Source organism: Heptranchias perlo, chromosome 22 (genome assembly GCF_035084215.1).
Source record: "Heptranchias perlo isolate sHepPer1 chromosome 22, sHepPer1.hap1, whole genome shotgun sequence".
Taxonomy (NCBI): domain Eukaryota; kingdom Metazoa; phylum Chordata; class Chondrichthyes; order Hexanchiformes; family Hexanchidae; genus Heptranchias; species Heptranchias perlo.
Window position 1 is genome coordinate 50,314,531 of NC_090346.1, and position 14,155 is coordinate 50,328,685.

General features: G+C 48.8%; 2 protein-coding genes across 3 annotated transcripts in view; one reads left to right on the forward strand and one right to left on the reverse strand.

The window, feature by feature from the left end:
* Window positions 1-1,756, forward strand: part of nlrc3 (NLR family, CARD domain containing 3) — a 39,363-nt gene extending 37,607 nt beyond the window's left edge. For both annotated transcript variants that reach the window (XM_068003623.1, XM_068003622.1), the window contains exon 19: window positions 1,441-1,756. In XM_068003623.1, coding sequence (XP_067859724.1) covers window positions 1,441-1,531 — 91 coding nt within the window. In that variant the 3' untranslated portion in view covers window positions 1,532-1,756. The remainder of the gene's footprint in view (window positions 1-1,440) is intronic.
* A 3,475-nt stretch (window positions 1,757-5,231) lies between these two features.
* LOC137340822 (dynein axonemal assembly factor 8) overlaps window positions 5,232-14,155 on the reverse strand; it is a 42,816-nt gene continuing 33,892 nt past the window's right edge. Inside the window, exons 28-31 of the mRNA XM_068003624.1 lie at window positions 12,765-12,976; window positions 11,049-11,134; window positions 8,108-8,177; window positions 5,232-7,159 (exon numbers count right to left, since the gene is read on the reverse strand). Coding sequence (XP_067859725.1) covers window positions 7,082-7,159; window positions 8,108-8,177; window positions 11,049-11,134; window positions 12,765-12,976 — 446 coding nt within the window. The 3' untranslated portion in view covers window positions 5,232-7,081. The remainder of the gene's footprint in view (window positions 7,160-8,107; window positions 8,178-11,048; window positions 11,135-12,764; window positions 12,977-14,155) is intronic.

Genomic DNA, 14,155 nt, shown 5'->3' on the forward strand with positions numbered 1-14,155 from the left:
TTTTTCTGCACAAACCTTTCCATGAAGGACAGGTGGGGCGGTACGGTCCAACTGGATGGAGCGTTCCGTGGCAGCGTGGCCAGGCCCATCCTTCTCAACACCGGGGACAGGTAGAACCTCAGCACGTAGTGACACTTTGTGTTTGCGTACCCAGGGTCTACGCACAGCTTGATGCAGCCGCACATAAAGGTGGCCATCAGGATGAGGGCCACGTTGGGCACGCCTTTCCCCCCTTTCTCTGGAGATTTGTACATTATGTCCCTGCAGACACGGTCCATTTTTGATCTCCAAACAAAGCAGAAGATGGCTCGGGTGACTGTCGCGGCGCAGGAGCGAGGTATGGGCCAGACCTGCGCCACGTACAGCAACACAGAGAGCACCTCGCACCTGATGACCAGGCTCTTGCCCACGATCGAGAGGGATCGTCGATCCCACAGTCCCAGTTTCTGCTTAACCTTGGAAATGCGCTCTTCCCAGTTTTTGGTGCACGCCCCGGCCCCCCCGAACCAGATCCCCAGCAGCTTCAGGTAATCCGACCTGATGGTGAAGGGGACAAAGGATCGGTCGGTCCAGTTCCCAAAGAACATGGCCTCGCTCTTGCTACGATCTACCCTGGCCCCCGAGGCCAGTTTGAACTGGTCGCAGATGCTCATCAATCTGCGGACCGACAGCTGATCCAAGCAAAAGACGGCGACGTCATCCATGTACAGGGAGGCCTTGACCTGAGTACCTCCGCTGCCTGGGATCGTCACCCCTCTTATTTTTTTTTTTATTCGTTCACGGGATGTGGGCGTCGCTGGCAAGGCCGGCATTTATTGCCCATCCCTAATTGCCCTCGAGAAGGTGGTGGTGAGCCGCCTTCTTGAACCGCTGCAGTCCGTGTGGTGAAGGTTCTCCCACAGTGCTGTTAGGAAGGGAATTCCAGGATTTTGATCCAGCGACGATGAAGGAACGGCGATATATTTCCAAGTCGGGATGATGTGTGACTTGGAGGGGAACGTGCAGGTGGTGTTGTTCCCATGTGCCTGCTGCCCTTGTCCTTCTAGGTGGTAGAGGTCGCGGGTTTGGGAGGTGCTGTCGAAGAAGTCTTGACGAGTTGCTGCAGTGCATCCTGTGGATGGTACACACTGCAGCCTCTGTGCGCCGGTGGTGAAGGGAGTGAATGTTTAGGGTGGTAGTGTAGATTAAGTAAACAGGCGTTAATCTGTTAAACAACCTGTCAGACCTTCCATTGCCTCCCGTTTGTTCAGGGAGACATTTTGAGCCCTGGCATACTTGTGACAACGATGATGTGACAGTATTTAATTGGTCAATGTTCCATCTGTTACTTGGTCTAAAGTCTGTCCTGTGTCGGATTTGTACGTTCTCTCCCCCTTCGAGCTGGAGCTAAAGAGGACAACACTGTAACATTTCATTCCATTGGCTCTTTTTCTCTTACAGTCTCCAGGGCAACAGGATTGGAGAATCAGGGGCAAAGGTCATCGCTGCTGAAATCATAAGCAAATCCCCGCACTGCGTTGTTGAAATATGAACCAAGCAGGACCTGGGCACGAATCATGAGCAGTAATGAGCATCTCACAGTGTCTCCTTCCTCCTTTAACCCACTCCATGTTACTCTAGATGCTTCATACACTTCGAAATATTCCCAACAGCTCCCCATTGGATAGATCTCAGGGTCTCGGATAGGTGTTTACTGGGTGTGGTGACCCCCAGATCTGGGGGTCTCGGATAGGTGTTTACTGGGTGTGGTGACCCCCAGATCTGGGGGTCTCCGATAAGTGTTTACTGGGTGTGGTGACCCCAGGACTACGTTTTTTTTCTCACTGCTGTTACTGAGGAGTTAGTATATTAATCATCCCACTCACAGGAGCAGATGACGTAACAGCAGTGACTGTATGTGTGAAATGACTAAACACACACTAATCTAATCCCTGCAAAAAGGCTGACTCCGGCACGGTCCTGGACGCAGGCTAATGCTGGAACTGTACTTTTCATCCTTTCTAGAATATTCTCCACCTGAGTTTGAGTTTGTCAAAATATTTCTTCCCAATTCCACTTGTAGAACCTGTCTGAATAGTTTTATTTGCTGGGACTGTTCCCGTCTGTCATTGGACAAACGTAGGACCCTGTCTGTAACTTAATCGTTCCAACAGCGCAAGGACTGTGCCCCAACACCCCAATCCCAGAAGTGCTGCTGTAGTTCAGTCAGAGGACAGAGATGTGATTAATTATTATTCACAGATAAACCACAGGGAATATTCCACAGGATCAGCAGTAATCACGAGGGGAGTTAAACCATGTGCTGCTCAGGAATCCTCCTGGTAAATAGACCCCATGTTTGAGGGAAGCAGACTCGTCCGTAATCCCTTGGTCTGTCACAGGCCAGGTTCCCCTCTCCTTCCATTAATCGTGCAGCTTTCTGTGAAATTCGGCACTGGCAGTGTCCTGGCTAGTTGCTCTGTGTTGGGGCTGTGCAGAGTAGCTGAGTGTGTAGGTAGGAGGCATGTGTGGGCAGTTGTTCTGTTTGTATATAAGTTATTTACAGTACAAATTTTTATTTATCTTTTTTTCAGTAAATGCACCGATTAAAAAAAATTGAGTGTTGAAGTGTTTTTGGGGCGGGGGCGTCTTGTCTCTGGCTTGTGTTGTACCTGCTTCTTTCTGTCAGCGGGTCACCATTAACCCTTTGTGGACTGATCCCAATTGTCATATTCTGCCTGTCAGGTAATCGAGCACTCAAAGGGAGGACAGGTCAGAGAGCTGGAACTCCAGTTTTGGAGCTCTGTCTCAGCCCCACGCTCCCTGCGTGAAGTCTTTCTGCTTTACGCTATTATTTTACTTGTAAATAAATCCAGAACGGTAGTTTAGCCAATGCAAAGTGGGCTGATGATACAATAGCTTCCAAGTGACAGGAGGTGTAAGTGACCATCCTACGTGTCCTCCAGGGAGCAATTGATTGTGATTGGGGTTAGATGGAAGATTCGGTTCTTAGGAGCCTTGATCTGCTCCTAGAAACTACCACCAGTCCGTGCAGATGTGGAAAAGTGTTGGGAGACGGCTCATCCCATCTGTCCCTCACTTTAACATCTCATCTGTGCCTCACTTTAACATCTCATCCAAAGCACCTCTGACACTCCCCGAGGACTGCAGTCTTGGTGGTATAAGCAAGTCTCGTTGTGGGGTTCACAGTCTCCTGGCCCAGAGGGAAAGTGCTGTCAAAAAAAAGTAAAATCTTCCATCGTGAATTCTTGGTGATAATATTGAAGCCTGCGATTCCAAGTGTGTGGAAGTGGATTGTCATGTAGTTCAAATAAGCCCAGCTGTGTCTGCGTCTGCATCTGTGGGAAGGATCCACAGGTTGGATATTCCACACTGCATAGAATTATAGAATGGTTACAGCACAGAAGGAGGCCATTTGGCCCATCGAGCCTATGCTGACTGTAAGAACAATCCAGTTAGTCCCATAGCCCTGCAAATCTTTCCCCTTCAAGTATTTATCCAATTCCTTTTTGAAAGCCATGACTGAATCTGTTTCCACCACCCCTTTAGGCAGCACATTCCAGATCATAACTACTCGCTGCGTAAAAAAGTTTTTCCTCATGTCGCCTTTGGTTCTTTTGCCAATTACCTTAAATTTGAGACCTCTGATTCTCATCCCTTCCACCAATGGGAACAGTTTCTCTTTATTTACTTTATCTAAACCCTTCATGATTTTGAACACTTCTATCAAATCTCCTCTCAACCTTCTCTGCTCTAAGGAGAACAACCCCAGCTTCTCCAGTCTATCCACATAACTGAAGTCCCTCATCCCTGGAACTATTCTAGTAAATCTTTTCTGCACCCTCTCCAAGGCTTTACATCTTTCCTACAGTGCGGTGCCCAGAACTAGACATAATACTCCAGTTGTGGCTGAACCAGTGTTTTATAATGGTTCAACATATCTTCCTTGCTTTTATGCCTCTATTTATAAAGCCCAGGACCTCGTCTGCCTTTTTAACCGCTTTCTCAACCTGTCCCGCCACCTTCAAAGATTTGTGCACATATACCCCCAGGTCTCTCTGTTCTTGCACCCTCTTTAGAATTGTGCCCTTTAGTTTATATTGCCTCTCCTCATTCTTCCTGCCAAAATGTATTCACTTTGCACTTCTCTGCATTAAATTTCATCTGCAATGTGCCTGCCCATTCCACCAGCCTGTCTATATCCTCTTGAAGTCTATCACTATCCTTCCAAGTTTTGTGTCGTCTGCAAATTTGGAAATTGTGCCCTGTACACCCAAGTCCAAGTCATTAATATCAAAAAAGCAGTGGTCCCAGTACCGACCCCTGGGGAACACCACTGTACACCTCCCTCCAGTCCAGAAAACAACTGTTCACCACTACTCGCTGTTTCCTGTCATTTAGCCAATTTTGTATCGATGCTGCTACTGCCCCTTTTATTCCACGGGCTTCAATCTTGATGATAAGCCTATTATGCGGCACTTTATCAAACGCCTTTTGAAAATCCATATACACCACATCAATCGCACTACCCTCATCAACCCTCTCTGTTACCTCATCAAAAAACTCAATCAAGTTAGTTAAACATGATTTGTCTTTAACAAATCTATGCTGGCTTTCCCTAATCAATCCACACTTGTCCAAGTGACTACTAATTCTGTCCCGGATTATCGTTTCTAAAAGTTTCCCCACCACTGAGGTTAAACTGACTGGCCTGTAGTTGCTGGGTTTATCCTTACACCCTTTTTTAAACAAGGGTGTAACATTTGCAATTCTCCAGTCCTCTGGCATCACCCCTGTATCTATGGATGTTTGGAAGATTATGGCCAGTCCCTCTGCAATTTCCACCCTTACTTCCCTCAGCAATCTAGGATGCATCCCAGCCTTTCTGGTACCTCCTCTTTATCAATTTATAGCCTATCCAGTATCTCAACTACCTCCTCTTTTACTGTGACTTTGCCAGCATCTTTTTCCCAATGGTTGAATATGATCAGTTTGCTTCCTGAGGGTGACAGTGTGCCTTACTCCCCCCTCCCCGATCAATGCAAGTAGCCCCTAAAAAGGCACTAATTCTGAACCCCAGTACTGCAGCTGGCAACAGATAAACTCAATGTTGACCAAGGCCAATGCTGAATTACACAAGTTGGAACAAACCTTTCCCATCTCACTGTGACAAGGCACAGAAATCTTAATGGACTGGAATGAAACTAGCACACTGTGTAAAGCAACATGCTGAGATTTATTTTGCTCCTGAGGTGGCAATACAAGATATAGAATCATTTACCTGAAATATTTAATATATATTAAACAGGACAGTAGCATCTTTGTTTCATTTGTGTCTCTAGTTGTAAAATATTAAAATCAGAAACATATAAAATAAACTCTGAATAATACAACAAAAACAAGTATGCAAGAAACAAACTGATCTGTAAAATGACGACTGCTTCAATGTGCGAGGCTGTGATTACAGGTGGAATCTCTACCCCTTTCCCCACACAGAGGCTGAGGGCAGTGTAAGTTTGTACTGAATAGAAACTCTTACACCAGCTGCTTAATTTGTTCCCAGTGTGACCTGCAGGCCGGACAAACCTGACTCCTAATAGCTCCATTTGCTGATTACAGAAAGGATGATTGAATGTAGTGCGATTTAGAATGAAAACATTCTCCATGTCCCACAGTAAACCGATTCAAAGAGAGGCCGGCCCCTTTAAGGGGCTTTTAACTGAGACTCAAGATTGTCTTCCTGTTATTGGGTTCTATAAGCTCATTCCATCAGGTGCCTGTCTCTCAGTGTAAGGTTTGGGAAGCAATGTTAATCGGAAGATCTGAAGCCTCAGCTCTCATTAATAATGCAGTAGATTTCTCCTGACCATATGGCACCTCCTCCATTGTCTGGGCATGGAATATGTTTGTTACTTCACTTACCACTGTGCTCTGGGGATGACATGGGGCAGAGTTTTGTCTTTCCTGCCTGAACTTTAAACCAAGCCTGGGTGGAGTGGAGAGAGGAAACTTGGGAGGGAGGAGAATCGCACACCCATAATGGAGCCTCATTTCCTCTCCGTTGCTCTACACACAAGACATGAATGTATTGCTTCTGGACATTGCAACTGGCCCTTTAAAATGCAGAGCCTTCCCTGTCTATGGTCCCTGTTGTTAGTGATACTTCCCTTGATCATCATGAACACCCTGGGAGATAAATTGCCCAGTGGTGCAGAAAGGAATGCTGTGTTGATTGTAGACACACTGACCATCCATCATCTATGTTGAGGCTGGAGTCATGGGCGAGTGGAGATGCTTGAATCGAGCTGAACAAGAAAGCCTGTTTTCCCCAAAAGGAATGATGCCAGGTTTGTAACCTTGACAGCCCTGAATCTCACGTGAATGTTTGCCCTAAAGAGTCAGAACTCTGACAGCTATCATGGCTCATTGGTCCTGCTCTTAGTTGGATTTACGTGCTGCCTTTTCTCCAGAATATAACAATCTCCACGACTTGATGCACAATCTGCGGATTGATGCAATTGGGCAACTGCAGCCTTGGGATCCACAGTCCTCATGTTTAGTTGATCAGACTCGCTCACCAATTAGTATCCAGGCCTTCAGGTGAAGCAACTTGAGCTAGCAGTGAACATCTCCAGCGTCCACAGGGTGTCTTCCTGTTGACAGCAGCTGGGGAGAAGGCAGAGGTTAATCCTCTTCCACCTCCCCAAGGAACCTATTGGGGAGGGACCAGCAGCAATGGAGATGAAAGGGGGTTACGTAGAAAGCTTCAAAAAAGGTTGATCAGATCCCACCCTGAGGAGTAAGCAGCACTGATGGACGTGAGCAGACCTGGGCGACACCAACTCAACCTACTCCCTCAGGTATATTTCATTGCACAATAAATGAACGATTGCAGAATAATAAATATGGAAAAAAAGAAAAAAAAACTGTTCCAACCATGGAAAAAAATTGAACAAAAGTTTGAGCAAAAAGTTTCGAAGTTGCTTCGACCACTTCCCCACCTCTCTGGAACAGCAGCAGTTTGTTGTGTTATAGTTTGGAGCTGTGGAGGTGACGATGTAAATATTGTTAGTGCAGCAGGCTAGGAGTCTTGGAGCACGATCTGATGAATACTTTGAGGAGCCAGAGAGTCAAATAAACAGCTGAGCGATCGTTCCACCTGTTCAACATAAGGAACTAAGATAATGAGGAGTAATCATTCACCCCACAAACCACACAGGACAGCTACAGGGAGTAATCACCCCACAAACCACATGGGACTGAGGTACAGGGAGTAATCACCCATAAACCACACTGGACTGAGGTACAGGGAATAATCACCCATAAACCACATGGGACTGAGGTACAGGGAATAATCACCCATAAACCACACGGGACTGAGGTACAGGGAGTAATCACCCATAAACCACATGGGACTGAGGTACAGGGAGTAATCACCCATAAACCACATGGGACTGAGGTACAGGGAGTAATCACCCATAAACCACATGGGACTGAGGTACAGGGAGTAATCACCCATAAACCACACGGGACTGAGGTACAGGGAGTAATCACCCATAAACCACACGGGACTGAGGTACAGGGAATAATCACCCATAAACCACACGGGACTGAGGTACAGGGAATAATCACCCATAAACCACACGGGACTGAGGTACAGGGAATAATCACCCATAAACCACATGAGACTGATCTACAGGGTGTAATCTCCGTGCTTAATGACATGGCCCAGAGGTTGTGGTTGTTCTGGGGGGAGGATCTGGAAATAGTTCCTTTAAGTTGACAGTACTGAGACAGGAACTGAACTTTGCTGCAATCGTTTCAAAACCAGATTGGAAAATACCTAAAGGAAGTTAAATTGTTTCAATTGGTTGATTCAAATTAGGATTTAATCAAGTAATTGCAAAATCGCCAGTATGGTTCAGGAAGAGAAATGCTAACACAGACCATCTTTGTAAAGTAGCAAAGTAGCATTTGTTATTTTACGCAAGATGTAATAATTCACAAATGTACAAACTTTACGACATTATCAAGAAGAACAGATTAGCAGAATTGTGTGAATGTGGATGAGTGTAAGGTGCGGACAGCTGCTGTACCGAGTACTTGCCTGCGGCTCACTCTTTGCGTAAATGAAATACTGCAGGCAATCCTGAAGCTCCAGTTTTTCCCAAGCAAGGCTGAAACAGACAGGAGCAGTTTATTTGGGAATTTTGTTCCAAACATATAAATTATTTATGAAAAGAATTAGACTTCTCTGAATTTTCCACTCCAGGGATTTTTGCTTCCTGTACCTGAGAAAGTTCGATGACCTAACTTGCTGTTCTTATTCATCAAATGGAAGAAGTCCAGGTTGGCAATGGGGAGAATCAGTAGCACTCCCTGCTTTACTCTCCTTCCTGCAGCATATAAACCTGCTTCTCTTGTGTTGATGTTTTAGTTATATTGCAGGATGTGGAAACACATTGGAGCAGATTTGAACTGTCGTGCGGCCGCCTGTCGATAGCGCAGATTGCTGGCTCAGTCCGTATTCAGGGCCGGGTCTCAGTACCATGTGGCTGGCGGGTGGGCGCCAAATGGGCTCCTCATCTTAGCTCAGCCTGGAGGCCGATTCGGCCGATATCAAGGTGGGCCTGGAGGGGTGGGGGGGTGGGGGGGGGGGGGGAGGAAGGGGAGGGCGAGGGCAGTTTGTGAGAGGGGGAAGCCTGGTCAGTAACAAACCACATTTTTATGGAGCCCAGAGGATCACTTCTGGTCCTCCTGGTTCCACAACAATAATTAAAAACTTATCTTTTTGGCTCCCCTTGAGCTGGACTGTTGGGTGTAACTGGCCGGAGTGAACAGGCTTTGTCCAGTTGTGCCCCAAAAATGGTAATTAGGGTCCTATGTACGTCACTGGACCCCAATGTGGGTAATAAAGGACCTATCAGTGGAATCGGGCAGCTCTCCGGCCCTTCCGAAGCTGACGTTGACCAGATTGGGAGCAGGAACAGGCGGTAAGTTTTGTAGGGGAGCTAACGCCTTGTGTCTGCCCAGCGACGCCAGTAAAAAAATCTCCCTCATTATACACAATAAACATTCTAATTCCCATGGAGGGGGGCAGAAGGCTGGAGGAAAAGTTCTTACCACTAGGGGATGCTTCCATTCAAAGAACAAAGAACGTACATGGTATAAAAGTCTGTCCTCCTCATTATAACATCCTTCAGATACACCAAGAGTCTGATCCCATGGTACGGATGAGGGGAGGGGGTAGCTGGGGAGGGGGGGGGAGCGGGGGAGGGGGGAGCGGGAGCGGGGCGGGGGCTGCTGACAAAGCACAGCTTATCGTTGGCTGACAAGTGCATTCGTGTTTGGTTAATGAAACAATTGGCAATCCTGCAGATTTTGACTTTAGCCAGTGACCTTCTGGCAGCTCACCACCACCTTCTCAAGGGGCAATTAGGGATGGGCAATAAATGCCGGCCTCGCCAGCGACGCCCACATCCCATGAACGAATAAAAAAAAACCTTTTGTGAGATGAATTTAGACTATGAGGAAATCCTTTAAAATAATTTTCAGGGGGAAACTCATTAGTTATGCCTTGTTTGGGGCACTGGGAGGAGATCATAAGGAAAAAGGACACAGGAGGTCAGTTGACTCTGTTATAAGATAAACCCTCGATGCTAAAATATGAGCCTAGTCATTGCTCCCGGACATTGGACTGGGACTTTCTACACAAACAGCAGATATCACAGTGACAGATAGAGGAGGAGGGCTGCAGCAACGGCAGACAGTGAAAGGCACAAGTGCTGCACTGACTCTCCGTGTGGGTGGAGAGCTGATTTCTGAGCCTCAGTGAATCAGTGAGACCCACTGTCTGTGCCAGAAACCCTCAGACTACAGTTAACAGCATTTCTGGGCTAAATCAAGCAATATGTTCACCTGAGAGGAGAATCTTCAGGTTTAACCAAACTCCCAGCTCTTGCAGGTGTCCCTGTGAGGCCTTTCCTGGTGCTCTCTATTAGTCAACAGACAGCTGCTGATTTGGGGGCTGGAATTTCTGGGCCTACACTAAATGTCAAGGGATTAACACTGTTCGTTTTTCATTCGGCTTCTGGTAAATAGGAATCTAGCCCTCTTTCAGAGCCCCTCCCCCAGCCTCTCCATCCACCTTTGCAATCAAATGACCAAAGGTTCAATTCATAGAATAGATTCATAGAAATTTACAGCACAGCCACCCGGCCCATCATAACTGTGCCACCCAGCCTGATCCCACTTCCCAGCACTTGGTCCGTAGCCCTGTAGGTTTCGGCACTTCAAGTACACAACCAAGTACTTTTTAAATGAGTTGAGGGTTTCTGCCTCTACCACCCTTTCAGGCAGTGAGTTCCAGACCCCCATCACCCTCTGGGTGAAAAAAATTCTCCTCAGCTCCCCTCTGATCCTCCTACCAATTACTTTAAATCTATGCCTCCTGGTCACTGACCCCTCTGTTAAGGGAAATAGGTCCTTCCTATCCACTCTATCTAGTCCCGTCATAATTTTATATACCTCAATTAAATCACCCCTCAGCCTCCTTTGTTCCAAAGAAAACAACCCCAGCCGATCCAATCTTTCCTCATAGCTAAAATTCTCCAGCCCTGGCAACATCCTCGTAAATCTCCTCTGTACCCTCTCTAGTGCAATCACATCTGTAATGTGATGACCAGAACTGTACACAGTACTCAAGCTGTGGCCTAACCAATGTTTTATACAGTTCCAGCATAACCTCCCAGCTCTTATATTCTATGCCTTGGCTAATAAAGGAAAGTATTCCATATGCTTTTTTAACCACCTGTCAAAGGAGGAAGCCTCCGAAAGCTTGTGGTTTTCAAATAAAACTGTTGGATTATAACCTGGTGTTGTAAGATTCCTTACATCTGCTACCTTCAGGGATCTGTGGACATGCACTCCAAGGTCCCTTTGTTCCTCTACACTTCTCAGTATCCTCCCATTTATTGTGTATTCCCTTGCCTTGTTTGCCCTCCGGAGGATACGCTGTCAGCAACTGAAGATGCGACCGGTTTGCTCACCTATTCAGCAGTGTACCAAAGCAGCAGATTCCGTTATCTCTCTCAAGAGCCAGGATCAGACAGGGACCTCGTGTGAGCAGTGAGCACTGAAAAAAAAAATCAGAACTATAGACATCTGGCAAAGAGATAGCATGAAAGAAAGATACGCACAACTGGCCCAAAGCTACATTCCAACCCCACGCACTCAAATATCTCTGGGACAGAGAGAGCGTGAATAGATAGAGATAGGAATACACAGGGAGAAAACCTTCATTACTACATGTAATTAACACTGTACGGGCCACCCAACTGCGTGACCTGCCTGGCCCAGTGCATTTGTTCTTATTAACAGCAGTCTCCCTTGGCCAGGTTTACTGGTACGGTTTTGACTTGTTCTCTCCATTTAATGTCCCATTAGAAGTACGACTGTGAACCTGAGCACACACTGAGAGCAGCAGAATGACAACCAACCAACTAACTAACTGTACACAACTGTTGAGGGAAACCTTGTCCGACAGGTACAGTGGGCGAGAGTTGGCGCGGGTGTGGGTGAGAGTTGGCGCGGGTGTGGGTGAGAGTTAGCACGGGCGAGAGTTGGTGCGGGTGTGGGTGAGAGTTAGCATGGGCGTGAGTTGGCGCGGGTGTGGGTGAGAGTTAGCATGGGCGTGAGTTGGTGCGGGTGTCGGTGAGTTAGCATGGGCGAGAGTTGGTGCGGGTGTGGGTGAGAGTTAGCACGGGCGTGAGTTGGTGCGGGTGTCGGTGAGTTAGCATGGGCGAGAGTTGGTGCGGGTGTGGGTGAGAGTTAGCACGGGCGTGAGTTGGTGCGGGTGTCGGTGAGTTAGCACGGGCGAGAGTTGGTGCGGGTGTGGGTGAGAGTTAGCATGGGCGAGAGTTGGTGCGGGTGTGGGTGAGAGTTAGCATGGGCGTGAGTTGGTGCGGGTGTTGGTGAGTTAGCACGGGCGTGAGTTGGTGCGGGTGTGGGTGAGAGTTAGCACGGGCGTGAGTTGGTGCGGGTGTCGGTGACTTAGCACGGGCGTGAGTTGGTGCGGGTGTGGGTGAGAGTTAGCACGGGCGTGAGTTGGCGCGGGTGTCGGTGAGTTAGCACGGGCGAGAGTTGGCGTGGGTGTGGGTGAGAGTTAGCACGGGCGTATGTGAGAGTTAGCACGGGCGTGAGTTGGCGCGGGTGTGGGTGAGAGTTAGCACGGGCGTGAGTTGGTGCGGGTGTGGGTGAGAGTTGGTGCGGGTGTGGGTGAGAGTTAGCACGGGCGAGAGTTGGTGCGGGTGTGGGTGAGAGTTAGCACGGGCGTGAGTTGGTGCGGGTGTGGGTGAGAGTTAGCACGGGCGAGAGTTGGTGCGGGTGTGGGTGAGAGTTAGCACGGGCGAGAGTTGGTGCGGGTGTGGGTGAGAGTTAGCACGGGCGAGAGTTGGTGCGGGTGTGGGTGAGAGTTAGCACGGGCGAGAGTTGGTGCGGGTGTGGGTGCGAGGCGGCGCGGGCGCAGGCGAGAGTGAGATGGTGCGGGTGTGAGAATAATAATCTTTCTGTAAAGCTCTCCTCTCCTATGATAATCCTGTGACTGTTTTCACATATTTTCCCACTCCCTTTCCAACACACGGTTCGATTGCACACACGGACAGTTTTCTACACGTGCTGTCCCAGTGAGCAGCCGCATCGCTGGGAGGGTGTCTAGGTACAGGGTGCGCTGTGAATGTCCGAGAATAGCAGTGAAAGGGTCGTACTGTCGTCGAGATGTTGCCCACACCGATGAGCTCTGCCACATGCTGAGCCTGTGACTGATCCAGGAAGCTCATCCTTGCCCCCATCAGCCGAAACTCACAGCTCCCCAGCTGGTCCAGCACTTCAATGTACGGTGGGTGGTGGCACTTTGTGATGAGGGGAGAGGGCAGCAGCAGGCACATGGTCTGGCACAGTGCCCTGGGCAGGAGCAGATCTGTGGGAGGAAGAGAGAGGGGCAGGTGATTAAATCTGGCACAATGGCAGGAAAGTGAGATTCATTTCAAATGTAATGTTCCAACACTGAGATCTGAGAATTACAGACTTTCAGCTTAATATAAACAGCCTTCGGGAGAGATCCCCTCACTCAGATACACACACAGCCCGAGGGAGGGGGCCCCTCACTCAGATACACACACAGCCCCCGGGAGAGGGCCCCTCACTCAGATACACACACAGCCCGAGGGAGAGGGCCCCTCACTCAGATACACACACAGCCCAAGGGAGAGGGCCCCTCACTCAGATACACACACAGCCCCCGAGAGAGGGCCCCTCACTCAGATACACGCACAGCCCCCGAGAGAGGGCCCCTCACTCAGATACACACACAGCCCCCGAGAGAGGGCCCCTCACTCAGATACACACACAGCCCCAGGGAGAGGGCCCCTCACTCAGATACACACACAGCCCCCGAGAGAGGGCCCCTCACTCAGATACACACACAGCCCAAGGGAGAGGGCCCCTCACTCAGATACACACACAGCCCCAGGGAGAGGGCCCCTCACTCAGATACACACACAGCCCCCGGGAGAGGGCCCCTCACTCAGATACACACACAGCCCCCAAGAGAGGGCCCCTCACTCAGATACACACACAGCCCCCGAGAGAGGGCCCCTCACTCAGATACACACACAGCCCGAGGGAGAGGGCCCCTCACTCAGATACACACACAGCCCCAGGGAGAGGGCCCCTCACTCAGATACACACACAGCCCCAGGGAGAGGGCCCCTCACTCAGATACACACACAGCCCCCGAGAGAAGGCCCCTCACTAGAGTAGAGTTAAGAGAGAAATCAGGAGGGCAAAAAGGGGATATGAGATTGCTTTGGCAGATCAGGCAAAGGTGAATCCAAAGAGCTTCTACAAATGTAATGTTCCAACACTGAGATCTGAGAATTACAGACTTTCAGCTTAATATAAACAGCCTTCGGGAGAGATCCAAAGAGCTTCAACAAATACATAAAGGGCAAAAGGGTAACTAGGGAGAGAGTAGGGCCTCTTAAGGATCAACAAGGTCATCTATGTGCGGAACCACAAGAGATGGGTGAGATCCTGAACGAATATTTCACATCGGTATTTACGGTTGAGAAAGGCATGGATGTTAGGGAACTTGGGG